The following is an 18,981-nucleotide window of genomic DNA, read 5'->3' as shown; positions in this document are numbered from 1 at the left end:
GACAGTTATTTCCACTTGAAAAATTTAAAACGTAGAAATTTGTCAGAAACATCTAACTGAGCCCTGTCCCTATCCCTGCCCCTTATTTCATACTTTTTTTTTTTTTTTAAAGATTTTAGTTATTTATTTGACAGAGAGAGGTCACAAGTAGGCAGAGAGGCAGGCAGCAAGAGAGAGGGGGAAGCAGGCTCCCCGCTGAGCAGAGAGCCCGATGTCGGGCTCGATCCCAGCACCCTGAGACCATGACCTGAGCCGAAGGCAGAGGCTTTAACCCACTGAGCCACCCAGGCACCCCCAAACTTTTTTTTTTAAACAGAGATTACTAACTCGTATTTCACTTAAAATTACTGTAGTGCCTGGTTATTTCAGTTGTAAGTGAAATATATTGTTTCAAAGAGGGAGAGTTAATACTTTCTTTCCTTCAAAATGCTTCTTTTAATTTTTTTTATTTGAGATCATCAGAATTTTAGAACTGCCATAGAGGTGCTGTTTGTTAGAGTACAGTCTCATACTGTACTAGAGCGATCTTTTATTAAATTATTTTCTTGTTTGCTAACAGATGAGAGTAAGGATAAAGATGGATGCAAAGAGGGAGGTTGGCAATGTCTTAACTATCTGAGTAGAGAGTAAATGAGGGACCTCCTCTCTTCTTAAACCCTAACTACTGAGTTATATTAGTTTCCCTGCTTGTTAGGGAGTTGTTATTACCCCTTCCAAAACAAAGAAACCAAACACAAAATAAAAATGAAATGCGTGTGTGTGTGTGTGTGTGTGTGTGTACGTGAACATAATATAGCTCTTTTATTTGGTTTTAGGACAACTTTCCAGAATTCAGTAATACAATAATTATTAAAACTTTACTACCTGAAGCTTGTACTTGATTTTATTAGCTGCCTCACTCTTATCTGTTTATTTAACCGACTGTTCCCAGTCATACCTTAACAGTTTTCAAATCCCTACAAATTTTATTACAGATTCTTAGAGGTTTCCACATTCTGTTTCAGACACTTATTTCATGATTTTAAGGTAATCCAGTACCAGCATTGTTAATCAGTTATGATCTCAGACTACTTACATGTCATTTAAGTGAGTTTTAATAGTTTTGTAGGATACTTATATTTGGGATGCAGAGCATTGGTTGTTGCAACTTTGTTCTTTGTCTCATAATATGTATACCTTTTTTTGAAATTCAAATTATTTTTTACTTTGTCTTTAAGTGATGATTTACTGGAGGATTCAGACAGTGAAGAGCATTCCAGATCAGATTCTGTGACAGGTATGTTAAAAATGTCAGATAATCTATTGTTTAAATCCTTACATTTATATAGTCATAGGAAGAGCTAAATATTACTTAATTCTAAATTTCTTAGTTAATGCAGACTCTACATTTTCACTGATATACACAGAAAACTCAAATGTTAAACTTTAAAGATCCTGAATTAGTATACGTAGAGTCCCGTACTTAAATTTTAAATGGTATGTATTTGAGCCAAACAAGTTAAAATGTCAGTTTTACTAAATTTTTGTCACAGATGTCAAGGAATAGACATTAAGCTCTTTAGAATGTGTTAGTTTATTTGCATAATTTATTCTGTTGTTAAATAAAAGTAATATTGAAATTAAGGTTCTTTATTCCCAAAATAAAATGGGGAAAGAGAATAAATTTTAAAGTATAAAATCATAGACATTAAGGCATCAAGTAAATGCTGCCTTACTCATTGTCTTATGAAATATTAAGGTGAAAATGTGTGTTTCAAATTTTAATGTGGTTATATAATAGGCAAGGCTAATAGTACATCTCAGAATAGTTTTTCCATATCAGAATTCAAATTCTTGTCATTTATTATAGGCTGAATACTTTTCCCAATACATAAAAGAAGTATGTTAACATCTGTTAATTAGAGTTTTGGCAACTGATTACGATAAAAATATGTAAAGCATAGTACCTGGGAAGTAGCCAGTATTTTTTTAAAAAGTGACTGTTATTAAATTGTGGCTGTTCTGTAATGTCCTATCTCAGGAACTGAGAACATACATAACTTGTTAAATCTCTGGGGGAAGAGACACAGCTTTGTATAGTACAGTTGTCAAAAATTGAATTGAGTATATAGAATAGCAAGTGCTGTCTAATTCTAAATTGTCATGAAATTTTTCTTAAAGCCCCCAGACAACACTAGACTGATCTGGGGTCAAACCTTAGTGGTATTTTGAAGTAGTTTTTAACAATGAAAAGAATTTTAAAGTAGGAAAATATGAATAATTTATAAATGTATAATTAGCTCTAGAACAAAGAAAAGACTCATTAAAAAAATTAGTCTGATTAAGATAATGCTTTTCCCATTTTGTTGTCTTTTTGCAAAAACGGATAAGGGCTACAATTGCATTTTCTTAGTCTGGGAAAGAGTAATAAACTGGTCACAGGTTACTTGAAGACCTGGTTAGAGCTTGAATTCGTCTGCTAATTCACTCTTTGGTCTTGTCAGGTCATTTAAACTCTCTGGGCCTCACTTTTTCCTCTGTAAAGTGAAGTGTTTGAACTAAGTGTTCCTTTATGCTGTTCTTAAAGTTTTTGATTCTAACCATAACCTTTCCTTTGTATGCTGTAGCTTTGCTCTTTTCTCTGGGTCCAATGATCTCAGTAGGTATTTTTGTAATTATAATATCTATCTTTGGTCTATTTCTTTATCCCTTTTCTTCTTTTGTCTTTTTCATCTATGCTTAGTTGATTTTTCACTTCCTTTAGATACTATAGTCCTATTTATCTGACTTCCCAGTATCTAGAAAGTCACCATGTATTGTTGTTGGCTTTTTCTGTGATATCTCATTTAGGGTTGGGGCTTTTGTCCTTATGTAGTATTAAAAGGTAGGTATGGAAAAAAAAAAAGATCTTCTGATTAAAAATTGTTAATTCCCTCCTTTTAGGATTTATAAGTAGTTCATTCATTTGTAGTAAAATATGTATAGTAGTCTACCTTACTTGCAGTTTCGCTTTCCACAATTTTTCAGTTACCTTTGGTCAACTGTTGCCCTGAGCAGATAACTTTCCTTCTGGCATGGTATGGTCAGAAGGTCCGTAGTAGCATAATGCTAGGACACGATGCCTGTGTCGTTTACCCCACTCCATCTCATCATGTAGGCATTTTATCTCACATCATCACAAGAAGAGTGAGTACAGTATAGTAAGATATTTTGGGAGAGAAAACACATTGACATAATTTTTTTTTTTTTTAAGATTTTTATTTATTTATTTGACAGACAGAGATCACAAGTAGGCAGAGAGGCAGGCACAGAGAGACAGAGAAGCAAGCTCCCTGCTAAGCAGAGAGCCCGATGCGGGACTCGATCCTAGGACCCTGGGATCATGACCTGAGCCAAAGGCAGACGCTTTAACCCACTGAGCCACCCAGGTGCCCTGACATAACTTTTATACTTCTTTACAGTATATTATTATAATTATTCTATTTTATTATTAGATATTGCTATTAATCTCTTACTGTGCCTAATTTGTAAATTAAACTTTATCATATATATGTTTACAAATAAAACATAGTACATATAGAGTTTTGTACTTTGTGCAGTTCAGTGTCCACTGGGGTTCTTGGAACGTATCCCTGCCTGTAAAGTGAGGGACTACTATATATTCTAAGTTAATTCTCTTATATTGGTAGTTTATTGGCGAGTTTATGGAGGCTCATGATATGAATGGGAGATGTGTTCCTTTCCTGAAGCATCTAAAATAAGTCATAGATGCTATTTTAGAATTTACATTTACCAACTCTAGGTGATTCCCATCAAAGTGAATGACACAGTCTGAAGAATTAGGGAATGTATTTCTTTTTTTTTTTTTTTTTTTTTAAGATTTTATTTATTTATTTGACAGACAGAGATCACAAGTAGGCAGAGAGGCAGGCAGAGAGAGAGGAGGAAGCAGGATCCCTGCTGAGCAGAGAGCCCAATGCGGGGCTCGATCCCAGGACCTTGGGATCATGACCTGAGCTGAAGGTAGAGGCTTTAACCCACTGAGCCACCCAGGTGCCCCGGGAATGTATTTCTTAACTAAGAGATTTTTACTTATTTTTCATTTAAACTTTATGACTTTTGAAAGTTTCTAGGGGCGCCTGCGTGGCTCAGTCATTGGGTGTCTGCCTTTGGCTTGGGTCATGATCCCGGGATTTTGGGGTCGAGCCCCATGTCGGGCTCCCTGTTCCGTGGGAAGCCTGCTTCACCCTCTCCCACTCCCCCTGCTTGAGTTCCCTCTCTCACTCACTTTCTCTCTCTCTAATAAGTAAATAAATAAATAGAATCTTAAAAAAAAAAAAAGAAAAGAAATGATGTCAGAGAGAGAAGATTGGTTTTGGGGTCAGATAACTGAATTAAGGATACATTTGCTTCTTGTGAAGTGTGGGAAGAATGGCAGGAGAGAGAAGGAGGGTTCAAACTGAAATTCTTAGTTTTCGAAAAGTGCTTAGTTAAAACCTGTTTGCGGGTGCCTGAGTGGCTCAGTTGGTTAAGCGACTGCCTTTGGCTCAGGTCATGATCCCAGACTTCCAGGATCGAGTCCCACATTGGGCTCCCAGCTCCTTGGGGAGTCTGCTTCTCCCTCTGACCTTCTCTCTTATGCTCTCTCTCACTCATTCTCTCTCAAATAAATAAAATAAAAAATCTTTAAAAAAAAACAACAACACCTATTTGCTTACCTCAGAAAGTTTGCCTGAGAGAACTGTTGGCTGACACTACCTAAGTAAGCAAAGGAGAGAAGGATTTCCCAAAATGATTATCTGGGGAATATTGTATTGCAGTCCGTATGTAGCTATATTATGTAAAAACTTGTTTTGTAGTCTAGTAGGTTTGAGAAATTCTGAGCTAACAGATTTCTTACTGCAGTATTTGACAGTTTTCATTGTGCTTTGTCAGTCATCTGAAGTAGAATGTACAGCATGGGCTGTGTCTTAGATATTACTTAAATGTTTGGGAAGAAGCAGAGGAATAATGCTGCTTGTCATGCTGCTCTTCTTAATGAATAGTCCCACTTTCTATGCTATTTACTTTGAACATTTCTTAAATGTGTGTTAATATATGTAATTTATGGTTACATAAATGGTTATGTTTGTTATGGTTATGGTTATTTTGTTTTTATCTCTCTTACTCTGTATGAATAAACTAAAATAGCTTTTTCCTGGCAATTTCTGACCATAACTTAAAAAAAATCATTTAAAAAATCATTCAAAGAAGTTTCAGTTTAGTCCAGTAAACAGTTGAGCATCCTCAAGATTTATTACAGTGTACTACATGCTATCGAAATCTTATTGTCAACTTTTAATTTCGATTCTAAATTAGTAGAGTTAATATATATAACTCTTGCATGGCAGCACAGACAGACTGCATGTGAACGTAGCCAGAGGAGTGGTTGCATAAACGAACAGCTTCATTAAATGATTAAACTGTTGAGCTTGTAATTACAGTTTTCTTCCATTTAACTAGAAATGGTTTCAGTTTTAGGTCATAATAGCAACATTATATCAAGTGAGAAGATTATCCTCAAAAAATGGGAAATTCTAATAAGGCTATCAGTGAGCATTTTAAAGAAATAGTTAATGAAATAGTTAACAGAATGGTGGGAATAGAACTTTCAGTACATGTTACGTGTATGACGTTCCATGAATCTCAGTTTTATGTTACTTGGGCACCTTTCAAACTTTCATGCAATTGTCGAGTTATATTTATTTCCTTTACTCTTCTATATTTTCCTTACCTAAACTATAAAGCCAATTCCAATGTTCTTTTTTTTTTTTTCCCCGTAAGAAATACTTAGACATTATTGTTGCTAATAATGTTGCTGACTGATAGGATTTATTGCTATTGAGAAAGACACAAATCGGTTCAGACTTTCAGTTCAATATCAAGAGATTGTACTTGGCTTAGGGGTTGAGTGACATCTGTTGCAGGGTTTTGTGTAGACAGACATAGCATGTTTCAAGCGTTGAGACTGAGAAATGACTTTTGTACTCTTTGTAAGGGGACAGCACACAATGGAGAGAAGGTCATTAGGGGGTAATGTAGTTCACTTTAAATGAACTATAAATTAGCAGGTAATGCAGAAGACACTTTCTGCTTCACTTTAAAATGGCAAATTTTGGGAATTTTTCCTTCCTGGTTATAATTTTTTTCTAAGCTGAGGTTAAGATTACATTGTATACTATGATAACTGATAATTAGTATGGTGGGGTAGGAGAGAGGAGAGCGTGGTATGACTACTTCTAAATGGTATAAGGTAGGGAACTGACACTATAATCATGTTTCATGGATATTCAATAAAGTGTGTAAGTGACAGTTTTAATGGTATTGAGTGTTTTTTGGTTTAGAATGGAAGGACAGAAACCCTGTTATTTTATACTAATAATGTCTTCATTCTTTAATCTTTCTCATAAATTTAAAAGGGTGGGGGTATGTTGCTCATAAAGTTCCAGGAGAATATATTCTGAAATGAAAATGATTTTGATTCTCTTGAATACCTCAGTGGTTTTTCTGAGTAGATTTATCTTAGATTTCATTAACTTCCCTTTAAAATACTTTAAATTCTTCCACTGATGTAATTATAATGCACTAACTGATTGGATGAGTAAGAAAAGGAAATTAACGAAAGCATTATGCTAAAGATTTGTGTCTTGCCAGTCTCGAGGCCAATTCTGATGAATATTGTTCCTTTTCAAAGGGCATACGTCCCAGAAGGAAGCCATGGAAGTGAGCCTTGATATAACAGCACTCAGCATTCTGCAGCAGCCTGAGAAACTTCAGTGGGAGATTGTGGCAAATGTGCTTGAAGACACTGTTAAGGATCTTGAAGAACTTGGGGCAAATCCTTGCTTAACAAACTCTAAGAGTGAAAAGACAAAGGAAAAGCACCAGGAACAACACAACATTCCCTTTCCATGTTTATTAGCAGGAGGTTTATTAACATATAAATCTCCCGCTACCTCACCCATTAGTAGTAATTCTCACAGGTCACTGGATGGTTTAAGCAGAACTCAGGGTGAAAGTATATCAGAACAAGGGTCAACTGACAATGAATCCTGCACTAACTCAGAATTAAATTCTCCTCTGGTAAGGAGGACTTTACCTATTTTGCTTCTTTATAGCATCAAGGAATCTGATGAGAAAGCAGGAAAAATATTTTCACAGATGAACAATATAATGAGCAAAAGTTTGCATGATGATGGTTTCACAGTTCCCCAGATCATTGAAATGGAGCTGGACAGTCAGGAGCAGTTGTTGTTGCAGGATCCTCCTGTGACTTACATTCAGCAATTTGCAGACGCAGCGGCCAACCTTACCTCTCCAGATTCTGAGAAGTGGAACTCTGTGTTTCCCAAGCCTGGGACTTTGGTTCAGTGCTTAAGGCTGCCAAAGTTTGCAGAGGAGGAGAATCTTTGTATAGACTCCCTAACTCCTTGTGCTGATGGAATTCATTTGTTGGTAGGACTGCGGACATGCCCTGTTGAATCCTTGAGTGCAATAAATCAAGTAGAGGCCTTGAATAATTTAAATAAATTAAACTCTGCACTATGTAATAGACGGAAAGGTGAGCTGGAATCAAATCTTGCTGTAGTGAATGGTGCGAATATTAGTGTAATCCAACATGAATCACCAGCAGATGTACAAACTCCTTTGATAATTCAGCCTGAGCAGAGGAATGTTAGTGGTGGATACTTAATACTTTATAAAATGAATTATGCCACTCGGATAGTGACTTTAGAAGAGGAGCCAATAAAAATCCAACATATCAAAGACCCCCAGGACACAATTACCTCGCTCATTTTGCTTCCACCAGATATATTGGATAATCGGGAAGATGACTGTGAGGAGCCTGTTGAGGAAATGCAGTTAACCTCAAAGAATGGCATTGAAAGAGAAAAAAAGGCTGATATTTCTACTCTTGGACACCTGGTAATAACCACTCAGGGAGGATATGTAAAAATATTAGATCTTTCAAACTTTGAAATTTTGGCCAAAGTGGAACCTCCCAAAAAGGAGGGCACTGAGGAACAGGACACATTTGTTTCTGTCATTTACTGCTCGGGCACAGACAGGCTGTGTGCATGCACCAAAGGTAAGCTGTTGGTTTGTTTGGGTCTCCTACAAATCTTATAAAATCAGTGTATATGGCATTCATTTATATGCATACCTAGTATGAATTTTAGATCCATATAGATGGAGAGAAATTTATTATTTTTTTTATAATGAAGCGGTAAATCTTTCTACTGTTTTAACTTTTTAAAACTTTTTTCTACTGCCCTAGGTAAGGATTCTAATTGTAAATAAGTTAATAAGTGTCTCAGAAAGTATCTTCTCTGCTTTAACCTCAAGAAAATAACCTGCTGTTGTTTCTGTGAGTCCTGACTCTGCATCTGCTCAAATTTGTGGCCTTGGGCAAGTTACTTTAAACTCAGTAAACCTTTGTTTATTTATACATGAGGATAAGAAGGCCTGTTACCAGGCTTCTTCGAATGAAATGAAATAATGTATGTAACATTTTGGGCACAGAGTATATATACTGATCATTACTTCCTCCTGAAAGAAAATTATTAAGCGAATGATACTAGTTTTACCAAATAAAATTTTTTGTTGATTTACTCCTGACCTTTGGCTAATGGTTGAGTCAGCTTTGCAACATCTGAGGCCCCATACAGAGTAACACATGGTGTGCATTTTTTTCCTCTACTTTTCTTATTATATATTTTAAGTTGGAAAAATAAAGCAGTTTTTGAAAAGGATTACTGACAATGTCAGGCAACATGAATAGTCTTATTGATAGTTTAGTAGGAGTTAGGGCGGGGAGGTATTTGAAGACCAGGTAACTATAGCCACTGGTTAGGAGAAGAACTGGGTGTGAGGAGAGTCATACATTTCATTTGTGGTTCTTGGGGGGAATTAACCCGAGTTTTTCCTCACTTTAAAATTGCAAGAGTTTGGCCAGGAAGGGTAGTGGTGAATGTAGTGGTTCAGATGGCCTTCTTTGGAATACATCTAGTGAAATAAAGGGAAGAAACATCTTCAAATAACATCAAAACCCAAATTTAAAATTAATTTAAAATTAATTAAATTAAAATTTAAAAATGAGCAATGCAGAATAACTTCACGCTAATTAAACTTTGATTTAGAGTTGATAAAGTTTAGAAAAACCATTAAAATACTATGTGGTGTGAAGGATGATTTTGAAGTTTTCGATCATGTATGTGCCTGTTCACTGTTGTGAGAGCTTCAGTTCTCATAGTTCGTTTAATCCTCATGCCAACTCTATGCAGTGTATACTATTATTGTGTTCATTTTACAGATAAGGAAACTGAGGGAAGGAGAGGTTAAGTAACTTGCCTAAGTCACAGAGCTAACGAATGACAGAGTCAGCATTCATACCTGGGCATCTGTTGTCAGGGTGCATAAATTATACTGCCAGAATGTAACAAAAGCGTAAGACTTGCAGGGGTACCTGGGTGGTTCAGTTGGTTAAGCCTCTGACTCTTGGTCTTAGCTCTGGTCTTGATTTCAGGGTCATGAGTTCAAGCCCATGTTGGGTGTGGAGCCCACTTAAAAAAAAAAAAAAAGTAATGGAACCCACTTAGAAAAAGAAAAAAGAAGAGTGATACATTGAGTTTTAAAGAATGTTTTAATGTGAAAGATTTAAAAAACGAAAACAGTTTAATATGCCATAGGCCATCCAGAGTGGAGGTAGATTTGGAACCTGAGTGACCTAGCCCCAGGGTACATCTGTGTATGATACCAGTGTTTTCCAGAAGTACAGTCAGGGGTTAATGGTTTTAATTGTTTGATGAGATATGCTTTTGTGAGATAAAGAAGTAGTATTTAAATAGACTAATGTATTCTTGGAGTTTGGACAACGGAAGAAAAGTTCTAGGAACTTTTCCTAGATAGGGAATTTATCCAGATGGATCAAAGGACAAGAAAAAGCCCGAGAAGTTAAGCACTTTGAAAATTATCCCCTAGTTCTTCAAGGATTGACTGATCAAGATAGATTTGAAAAGATGAGATTAGTAACTAAAAAGAGGAAAGAAAAGTTGATGTTATATCATGTATATTTGACAGTCCAAAAAAGTAGTTGTAAAAAAAAAATTTTTTTTTAAGATCTTATTTTTATTTATTTGACAGAGATCACAAGTAGGCAGGCAGAGAGGCAGCCAGAGAGAGAGGAGGAAGCAGGCTCGCCACTGAGTGGGGAGCCCCGGACGGGGGGCTGGATCCCAGGACCCTGGGATCATGACCCAAGCCGAAGGCAGAGGCTTTAACCCACTGAGCCACCCAGGCGCCCCAGTTGTAAAATTTTTAAAAAAGGATTACAGACTCTGACCCAAAAGGGCATGACATTTCCATGATGTTGTAAGAGTGTATTCAAATAGGATAAAACTCCTTTTCTCATGGAGAATCATTGAGCATTTTGATAAAAATCTATAATAAATGTTAATTTCAAATGGTATTAACAGTATACTAAAGGTAGATTTGATGCAGTTATGTTTGATGAAAGTTTGGAAATAGAATATACATACACTTGTTTCCTTGTCAAACAAGGAAATAAGGTCCCTTCTGGCCACTGTGCCATCAGCCAGCAGCTCCAGAAATATGGGCCACTTTCCCCACAGCTGGCTCAGGGCTGAGGAATGGGGGATGGCAGCTGCTTCCTGCAGGCCACTTTCATGAAAGATCAGTAGCCTTTCCCTTTATCAAGCATCCTCTGGTTACTGTTTCTTGTTAGGTTCCAGAGTTCTGAAATAGTTGATATCAGTCACTTTCTAGGTCAGTAGCTAACCTCTAGAGCTTCCTACCTAGAACTTCCTACTCTGCCATTTGGTGTGGCATTACTGGAGCCTTTGTTGGTATATATATATTTTTAATATTTTTTTTGGAATTCTGTTCTTAGTGATTTAATCTGTCACAGACTACTTTAGAATAATACTAATTTACTAGTAAAATATACTTTGCTTTAATCTTTTTTCTCCTGGTCCTTTGTGCTACCATTGTCTTAGATGTTGCATTTAGATAAGTTATAAACCCAACGAAAAAGAGTTGTTTTATACAATCTTTGTCTTTTAAAAAAGTTTACAAAGAAATGAGATAAAATATATAATGTCCATCTAATTTACTCATTTCATCACCTAAGCACTCATTTCTGGTTGTGTGTGTGTGTGTGTGTGTGTGTGTGTGTGTGAGAGAGAGAGAGAGAGAGAGAGAGAATTTGGTAGTGCTTTCTTTCATCTTGAAGGCTTTTCTTTAGTACTTATTATTACAAGGCAGATCTCCTAGTGAAAGATGCTGTTTATCCTGAAACATCTCTATTTCACTTTCATTTTTGAAGAATAATACTGTGTATAGAATTATTAGTTAACTATTTCTTCACATCTCATTCAGTTTCCTTTGGCCTCATTGTTTCTGGTAAGTCCGCTCTTAATTTATATCATGGTTATTAGATCTGATGAGTCATTTTTAACTTGTTGCATTTGAGGTTTTCTTACTGACTTTCAAACAGCATATGTACCTGTGAATCTTATTGTATATATCCTACTTGAGGTTTATTGAATTGATTGAATTTGCAGTGTAGTGTTTTTCTTCAGATTTGGGAAGTTCTTGTCCATTATTTCATCAGTTTTTTTTCTTTGCCTTTTCTGCTCTCTTTTTCTGGAATTCCCATTACATGTATGCTCTTATACTTGATCTGTCCCATAGGTCTCTGAGATGCTTTTCATTTTAAAAGATCTTTATCTTTTCTTTAGATTGGTTAATTTCTTATGCTCTATTTTTATTTTACTGATTCCTTCTACTGCCGTCTCAAACCTACTTTGAACCTATATAATGAACTTTTCGTTTTAGCTATTTTGTGTTTCAACTCCAGAATTTCCCTTTGTTCTTTAAAATAATTTGGTTTTTGGTTGAGATTCTTTACTTGTTGAGTCATTTCCACCATTTGTTCTTTTAATTCTCCATACCTGATTTCTTTTTATTCTATAAAAATACAGTAGCTTCTTTGAAGTTCTTGTCTGCCAAACCTAAATCTTGGGAACTCAGAGATATTGCTCAGTGATTTTGTTTTCCTTAAGCATGGGTCAAACTTTCTTCAGATGTCTTATAATTTTTAATTTAATACTGGACATTTTAAATAACATTGCAGAATTCTGAATTCTGATTTCCCCTCTTTGGAGATTGTTGTTGCTTTGTTTGTTTGGTAACCCCTTAGGACTCTATCTGTGAAATCTGTTTCTTTTGCAGTGTGCAGTCACTGATGTCTCCAATCATCTCCCCCCCGCCCCCAGAGGTTTTAATTTTTAAACTTGTTTTTTATTTGTTGCCTCTGTGTCCACTTAGCTTAGCTTAATATTCAGCCAAAGATTTTGATTAAGTGATTATGCCCAAGTAACTTCACCATAAAGGCTGTATTCACGTGTGTCCTGGCTTTTATTTGCTTTATTTTTATTTTCTGTCATGCCCTCTTACAACTCTTATGCATATGCATGAGGCTTAGTTGACTAGGAATGTGTGGATGGCTTGGGCCCCATCTGGTTTTGTAATACATATGTACAACTTCTGATCATTGTGGATTATGTGGAGAGTTTAGCAAACCCCTTATGTTTCTTTCACTTCTTTTAACTTTGTATTAAGGGCAGGGTCATGTCTTTAGGATGCATTTCATTTTTGTTGCCTCTGAGCCCTTTCAGCTGATGGCTGTCCAAATCCGTTGGGCCCCCTCTGGCAGTAGCATCCCTTCTGCTGGTTTTCATTGCTTGCCCCACCCTGGTTGAACGACCATTTTGTCTGGCTTTATAGTTGCTTTTCAGGAAGAGGAGTTGTCAGCTTCCTTATTCTGTCATATTGAAAGTGAATCTCCAAGTACTTTTTTTAGAATATTCTTTTATCCATTGATTTTTATCTTAAATATTTGCTAACTTTGCTTTCATTTTTTTTCTGTGAGAAATTAAAAAAAAAACAATTTCAGTTTAATTTCATTTCATTGTGAATGCTTCAAAAAATTAAGAATCTGTGTTCATTTTTGATACTGCTGAGATATTTAGCTAGTGCATCAGTTTCCTCATCTGTAAAGTGGCCACAATAATAGTCCTTACCTCAGAGGTTTTTGTGAAGACTAAATGAATTAATTTAAGCATTTAAAATAGTGTCTTACACATAGTTAGTACTAGGTCAATAACTGTTTTCACATATGTTTCTGTATTTGCCATTTTTTAAATTTAATTTTCAGTTTGTAATACCTTGTCAATTTAATTTCTAAATTCTGGAAGATAATGTCACTTTGGCAGCCCTGTTTATCTGCCTGTTGAGTGATATTAAAATAAATGAGTTTCTTAAGTAGTATGCGTTTATATGTTTATCCATATGCCGTGTACCTATGTTGATAAAATTTTACTACACCGTAGGTGGTGAGCTTCATTTTCTCCAAATTGGAGGAACTTGTGATGATATTGATGAAGCTGATATACTAGTGGATGGATCTCTTTCTAAAGGAATAGAACCATCTTCAGAAGGTTCCAAACCTTTATCAAATCCTTCAAGTCCTGGCATTTCAGGTATGATACTAAGTTTTTAAATGAAATCTTAAAATGGAAATTCTTGTGATATTTAAAGCTTTCTGAGTCTTTCTTAAATAGTCTTAAACATTCTTTCAGTTTTTGCAGTCAACTCTTGGTTACTTTGTTGAGGGAGTTCATTTACTTGTTGCCATTCTGTCACTAGGCTTGTTTTTATTTATTATTTATCATTGTTTTTTTCAGTAGTCACAAATTGTTGTGAACAGTTAAAATAAAAAATGTTTTTTTGACCTATGGTAGGTTGGCCGATATTGGTGATGTTACCTAAGAGGTGAAACATTATTTTGGCCATTAATGGGCTTTTAGTCTAGTTAGGGAAAAAACATGAAATAGGGTAACTGAGGGGTGCCTGGGTGGCTCAGTCATTGGCCATTTGCTTTCCGGTCAGGTCGTGGTTCCAGGGCCCTGGGATCGAGCCCTGCATCGGGTTCCCTGCTCGGTGGGAGGCCTGCTTCTCCCTCTCTCAGTGCCCCCTGCCTGTGTTCCCTCTCTCCCTGTCTCTCTGTCAGATAAATAAATAAAAATAAATAAAAAATAATAAATAAAAATAAATAAAATCTTTTAAAAAAAGAAAAAGAGGGTAATTGACTAAATAAATATAAGGTCAGTGCAGTGGCTGTTACTACTGATACTACTACTGGAATTGAAAAGCTGGAAAAATATTCTCTCCCTGGGGTGATATATTCAGATCCTCATTGCCCCATTGTGCGTCATTAGTTAGGTTTGTTTTTGTATGTTGTTTTTGCCTCTTCTCTGTGTTTCTGTATTGCCCTCCAGAACTACTTTTTCAGAAGAAGTAATAGTTAACATATTACTCCTCCTAAATCTTGGACTTTTATGAAATAACTCTAGTTTTCTTCTCAGTGTTTGTTACAATAAACTTTGCATGATTTTTTGAGTGTATAATCCCATTTTCATGCTCTTTACATGTTACCCTCAGCTCTCTTCCCTGTGCTTTATGATTGTAGTTAGTCCTTTTGTGCTTCCACAGTGCTCTTATGTTTTACTTAGTCCTTAATTCATTTTGTTACCTAAATCTAGCAATTAAAAGGTTAATAAATCCAGAGGTGCCTGGGTGGCTCAGTGGGTTAAAGCCTCTGCCTTCGGCTCAGGTCATGATCCCAGGGTCCTCAGTGGGGAGCCTGCTTCCCTTCCTCTTTCTCTGGCTGCCTCTCTGCCTTCTTGTGATCTGTCTCTGTCAAATAAATAAATAAAATCTTTAAAAAAAAAAAAGGTTAATAAATCTGTAATGCAAAGTGTGTTTGAACTCAGATGTCTTCCAAATAGAAATAATATGTAAAGTTGGTATTTGATTTTTATGGACACTTAATATGTGGGTATTTGATCATTTTTCTTTGCACCAGAGGCAAACCTTTTTAATGATTACTAGTATAATACATGCTAACTTGAGTGACTGTCAGTATAATCTGTGCTATCTTACATGCCAGGATTTTTCAGCGTCAGCACCATTATTGCCATTTTGGGCTAGATAATTCTGTGTTGTGGGAAGACTGTCCTAGGTTGTATTAGCAGCATCTCTGGCTTCTGTCTACTAGACTACGTAGCACAGACAATTACCTCCTTCCAGGTAGCCCTTGGAAGGCAAGATTGTCCCCCTGGTCGAGATAAACTGACTCATGTCTCATGCTACAATAAGTCAAGACTTGATTGTCTTGATTAACTATACAGTTTGGTTTAAAAAGCTAATATACTGGATGTTTCTTATAGGTTACTGTTATAATGGAAAAGAAATTTATTTGTTAAGATTTTTAAAATTTATTTATTTGAGAGAGAGACAGAACATGAGCAAGGGGAGGAGCACAGGGAGAGAGAGAAGCCTATTCCCTGCCAAATGGGGAGCCTGACATTGGGCTTGATCCCAAGACCCCTTGATCACAACCTGAGCCAAAGGCAGAAGCTAACTGACTAAGCCACCCAGGAGCCCCAAGAATTTTCAGATATAATCCATAAATACTATTGAGAAAAGATGAATTAGATTGTAAGGAAGTAAATAATATAAAGAAGGGATATTGACATACAGTTCATGTTTACAAACAGTATTTTTAGTATTTAACAGTTTCAGTCTGATTTAAAAAGCTCTAAGCTTTGAGAAGAGGAATGTGGTTTGAAATATACTTTTAATTTGATATAACTTAGTATAAATTTTCTTTGAAAATATTCTTAACCTATCAGATTTCATATTTTAATCTTTTTAAAATTTATTTTTGTTATTGGAACAAGCACAAAAGCTTTTTTCTAATGTTAGAAATTTCATAGATGTGAGCACATTTTAAGAGAAAACTAATCTCTCTGAAGTAGATTGTTACTCTTTTAATATTGGTATGCCTACAAAATATTCTTAACTATCACAAAAGTAGGAAAAAGTACTGGTGAAGCTTTTGGTTCTGTATGTATTTATCTGCCATCAGTATAGCTTTGACTTTAAAAGATTTTATTTATTCATTTATTTGTCAGAGAGAGAGAGAGCGAGCGAGAGCGCATGCACAGGCTGGCAGAGTGGCAGGCAGAGGCAGAGGGAGAAGCAGGCTCCCTGCCAAGCAAGGAGCCCGATGCGGGACTCGATCCCAGAACCCTGGGATCATGACCTGAGCCAAAGGCAGCGGCTTAACCGCCACCCAGGCATCCCAGTATAGCTTTGACTTTAAAAAAATTTTTTATACAAAGTAAAAAAGGGCAGGTGCTATATACTGTTTAGTATTTTGTTTTGTATTTTAGTTTAGTATGTTTAGTATTTTGTTTTGTAAATGATAAAGTCTAAAAGTTACTTGCTGATTTGATACAGATTTGGATTGCATTTCAGTACTACTTTCATTTCTCTTCTTAACTTAGGGCTGGTTAGAGCCCAGCCAGGGCTCTTCTAACAAGTTGAGTTTGGGTTTCTCCAGTAAGGAGTACCCTCTCTATAATTTAAAATATTTAAGATGGCTTTTTATTATGCCCGTTATGTAGTTAGTGCTAGTTACTTTATTTGTATATGGATATCTGAGCTCATATTAATAACTCTCAGGATATTTGGTAAGTATTATAATTGACTAGACAGAAAACATGAATTAAAACTAATTTTTAAAACCTGTTTCAAATTCTATATTCACTGTTGTTAAGGAGTTGATTTATTGGTGGACCAGCCATTCACCCTTGACATCTTGACGTCTCTAGTGGAGCTAACGCGCTTTGAGACTTTAACTCCACGGTTTTCAGCTACTGTTCCTCCATGCTGGGTAGAAGTTCAACAAGAACAGCAGCAAAGGAGGCATCCTCAGCACTTGCATCAGCAACACCATGGAGATGCTGCTCAGCATACTAGAACTTGGAAACTACAGACTGACAGGTAAGATATTCTTCTAAGGTATTTGATTTTAAGTCCATGTTATGTATTTGTTAGAAACAACGTAGAATTCTTAGATATAGTATTGTTTCTCTTAACCTTGCATATTAATAACTGTTTATTTGTCACCTCAATTTTGGAGATTTCTGTATTCTTAGTTGTAGGATAAAATAGAATAACCTGCCATTGCAGTTAGTTTGGGCATTCAGCCCACAGGTCCATTTAACAAACATTTATTTATTTATTTTTATTTTTATTTTTAAAATTTAAATTGAATTAATATAGGGTGTTATTAATTTCAGAGGTTGAGTTCAGTGATTCCTCAGTCTTCTATGATAGCAGTGCTTATCACATCACGTGCCCTCCTTAATGTCCATCCCCTAATTATCCCACCCTCCTATCTTGTTGTTGTTGTTTTTTAAGATTTTATTTATTTATTTGATAGAGAGTGAGAGTACAAGTAGGGGGAGCTGCAGACAGAGGGAGGAGCAGGTGACCTCCTGAGGGAGGAGCCCAATGTGGAACTTGATCCCAGAACCCTGAGATCATGACCTAAGCCGAAAGTAGACGCTTAACTGTTGAGCCACCCAGGCGTTCCTAGTTGTTGTTTTTTTTTTAAAAGATTTTATTATTTGATAGAAAGCATAAGCAGGGGAAGGGGCAGAGAGAGAAGCAGGCTCCACACTGAGCAGGGAGCCAAATGTGGGGTTCGATTCCAGGACCCTGGGATCTTGATCTGAGCTGAAGGCAGACACTTAACTGACTGAGCCAACCAGGCACTGCTTTACAGATATTTAAATGGTTGTTTTTTGCAGGCACCTGTAGGCACTAGTAATATAGCTGTCACTGGAATTTACAGTACTTTGGGGATAGAAAGACAGTAAGCCAATCAATCTCTAGTATGCCACATAGTCATAAAAGTTATGAAATATGATAAAACAATATGGTGTCAGAGTAGTTGCTGGGTATGTACCTGTGTGCAAGGGTGAGACAAAGAGAAAATGTGTATGATACTTCTAAGATTTTATTTATTTATTTGAGAGAGAGAAAAAGAGAGAGTAAGCATGAGCATGGGTAGGGGCAGAGGGAGAAGCAGACTCCCCGCTGAGCAAGGAGCCTAACACAGGGCTCAATCCTAGGACCTGGGGATCACAACCTGAGCCAAAATCAGATGCTTAACCGACTGAGCCATCCAGGTGCCCCAGTATGGTACTTTCTATGTAAGGGGCCAGGAAGCCCTCCATGAAGACATTAATTCTGAGGTAATAATAAGTACAAAGACCCTGAGGAGGATATTTTATGATTTCTGGCGAGAGCAAGAAAACCAGTGTTGCTAGAGTGGGGAAGGCCAAGGGAGAGTGGGAGGAGGCCAGGTCAAAGAGGTAGCTGATCACTAGAGGACAAGTGTCTTTATAGGCCATAGTGAGATTTTTATGTGGCATAAGATTAGGAAAATATTAAAGGGTTTTGGATATGGGAATAATTTTATATATTAGAAGGCTACAGTAGGACTACTGTGATGATAATAGATGATGAGTGGTTGTATGTGTTAGAGGACAGTGATAGAAGTGAGAGTTCTAGTTTGGATACTATTACAGTTTGTTGATGATAGTTTGGACCATGATGTCAGTTGTTGGAGGTAGTGAAAAGAGTGGTCAGATTCTGGATGTAATTTGGAGTAGAAAGAATAGTATATGCTGATGTATTGAACATCTGGCATGAGAAGAGTCAAGGATGACTAAGGTTTTGGATTCAGCTGACTGAAAAAAATAAGAGTTTCTGTTTACTGAGATGGCAGTGGGCAATTAAGTTTGGCTTATGATAAATTGGAGATGTCTGGTAGACTTTTTTTTTTTTTTTAAGATTTTATTTATTTATTTGAGAGAGAGTGAGAGAGAGCACGAGCGAGGAGAAGGTCAGAGAGAGAAGCAGACTCCCCGTGGAGCTGGGAGCCCGTTGCGAGACTCAATCCCAGGACTCCAGGATCATGACCTGAGCCGAAGGCAGTCGTCCAACCAACTGAGCCACCCAGGC

The 18,981-nt window shown here is 36.5% G+C and overlaps 1 protein-coding gene across 3 annotated transcripts in view; it reads left to right on the top strand.

Annotated features, from left to right (window-relative positions):
• LOC111154155 (baculoviral IAP repeat containing 6) overlaps positions 1–18,981 on the top strand; it is a 232,730-nt gene that overhangs the window by 61,623 nt on the left and 152,126 nt on the right. For all 3 annotated transcript variants that reach the window (XM_022513574.1, XM_022513573.1, XM_022513572.1), the window contains exons 9-12: positions 1,218–1,276; positions 6,713–8,107; positions 13,431–13,580; positions 16,725–16,950. In XM_022513574.1, coding sequence (XP_022369282.1) covers positions 1,218–1,276; positions 6,713–8,107; positions 13,431–13,580; positions 16,725–16,950 — 1,830 coding nt within the window. The remainder of the gene's footprint in view (positions 1–1,217; positions 1,277–6,712; positions 8,108–13,430; positions 13,581–16,724; positions 16,951–18,981) is intronic.

The sequence above is a fragment of the Enhydra lutris genome, unplaced genomic scaffold (assembly GCF_002288905.1).
Source record: "Enhydra lutris kenyoni isolate GAN:26980312 unplaced genomic scaffold, ASM228890v2 scaffoldscaffold35, whole genome shotgun sequence".
In the NCBI taxonomy this organism is placed as follows: domain Eukaryota; kingdom Metazoa; phylum Chordata; class Mammalia; order Carnivora; family Mustelidae; genus Enhydra; species Enhydra lutris.
This window is presented reverse-complemented; position numbering and strand designations above follow the sequence as displayed.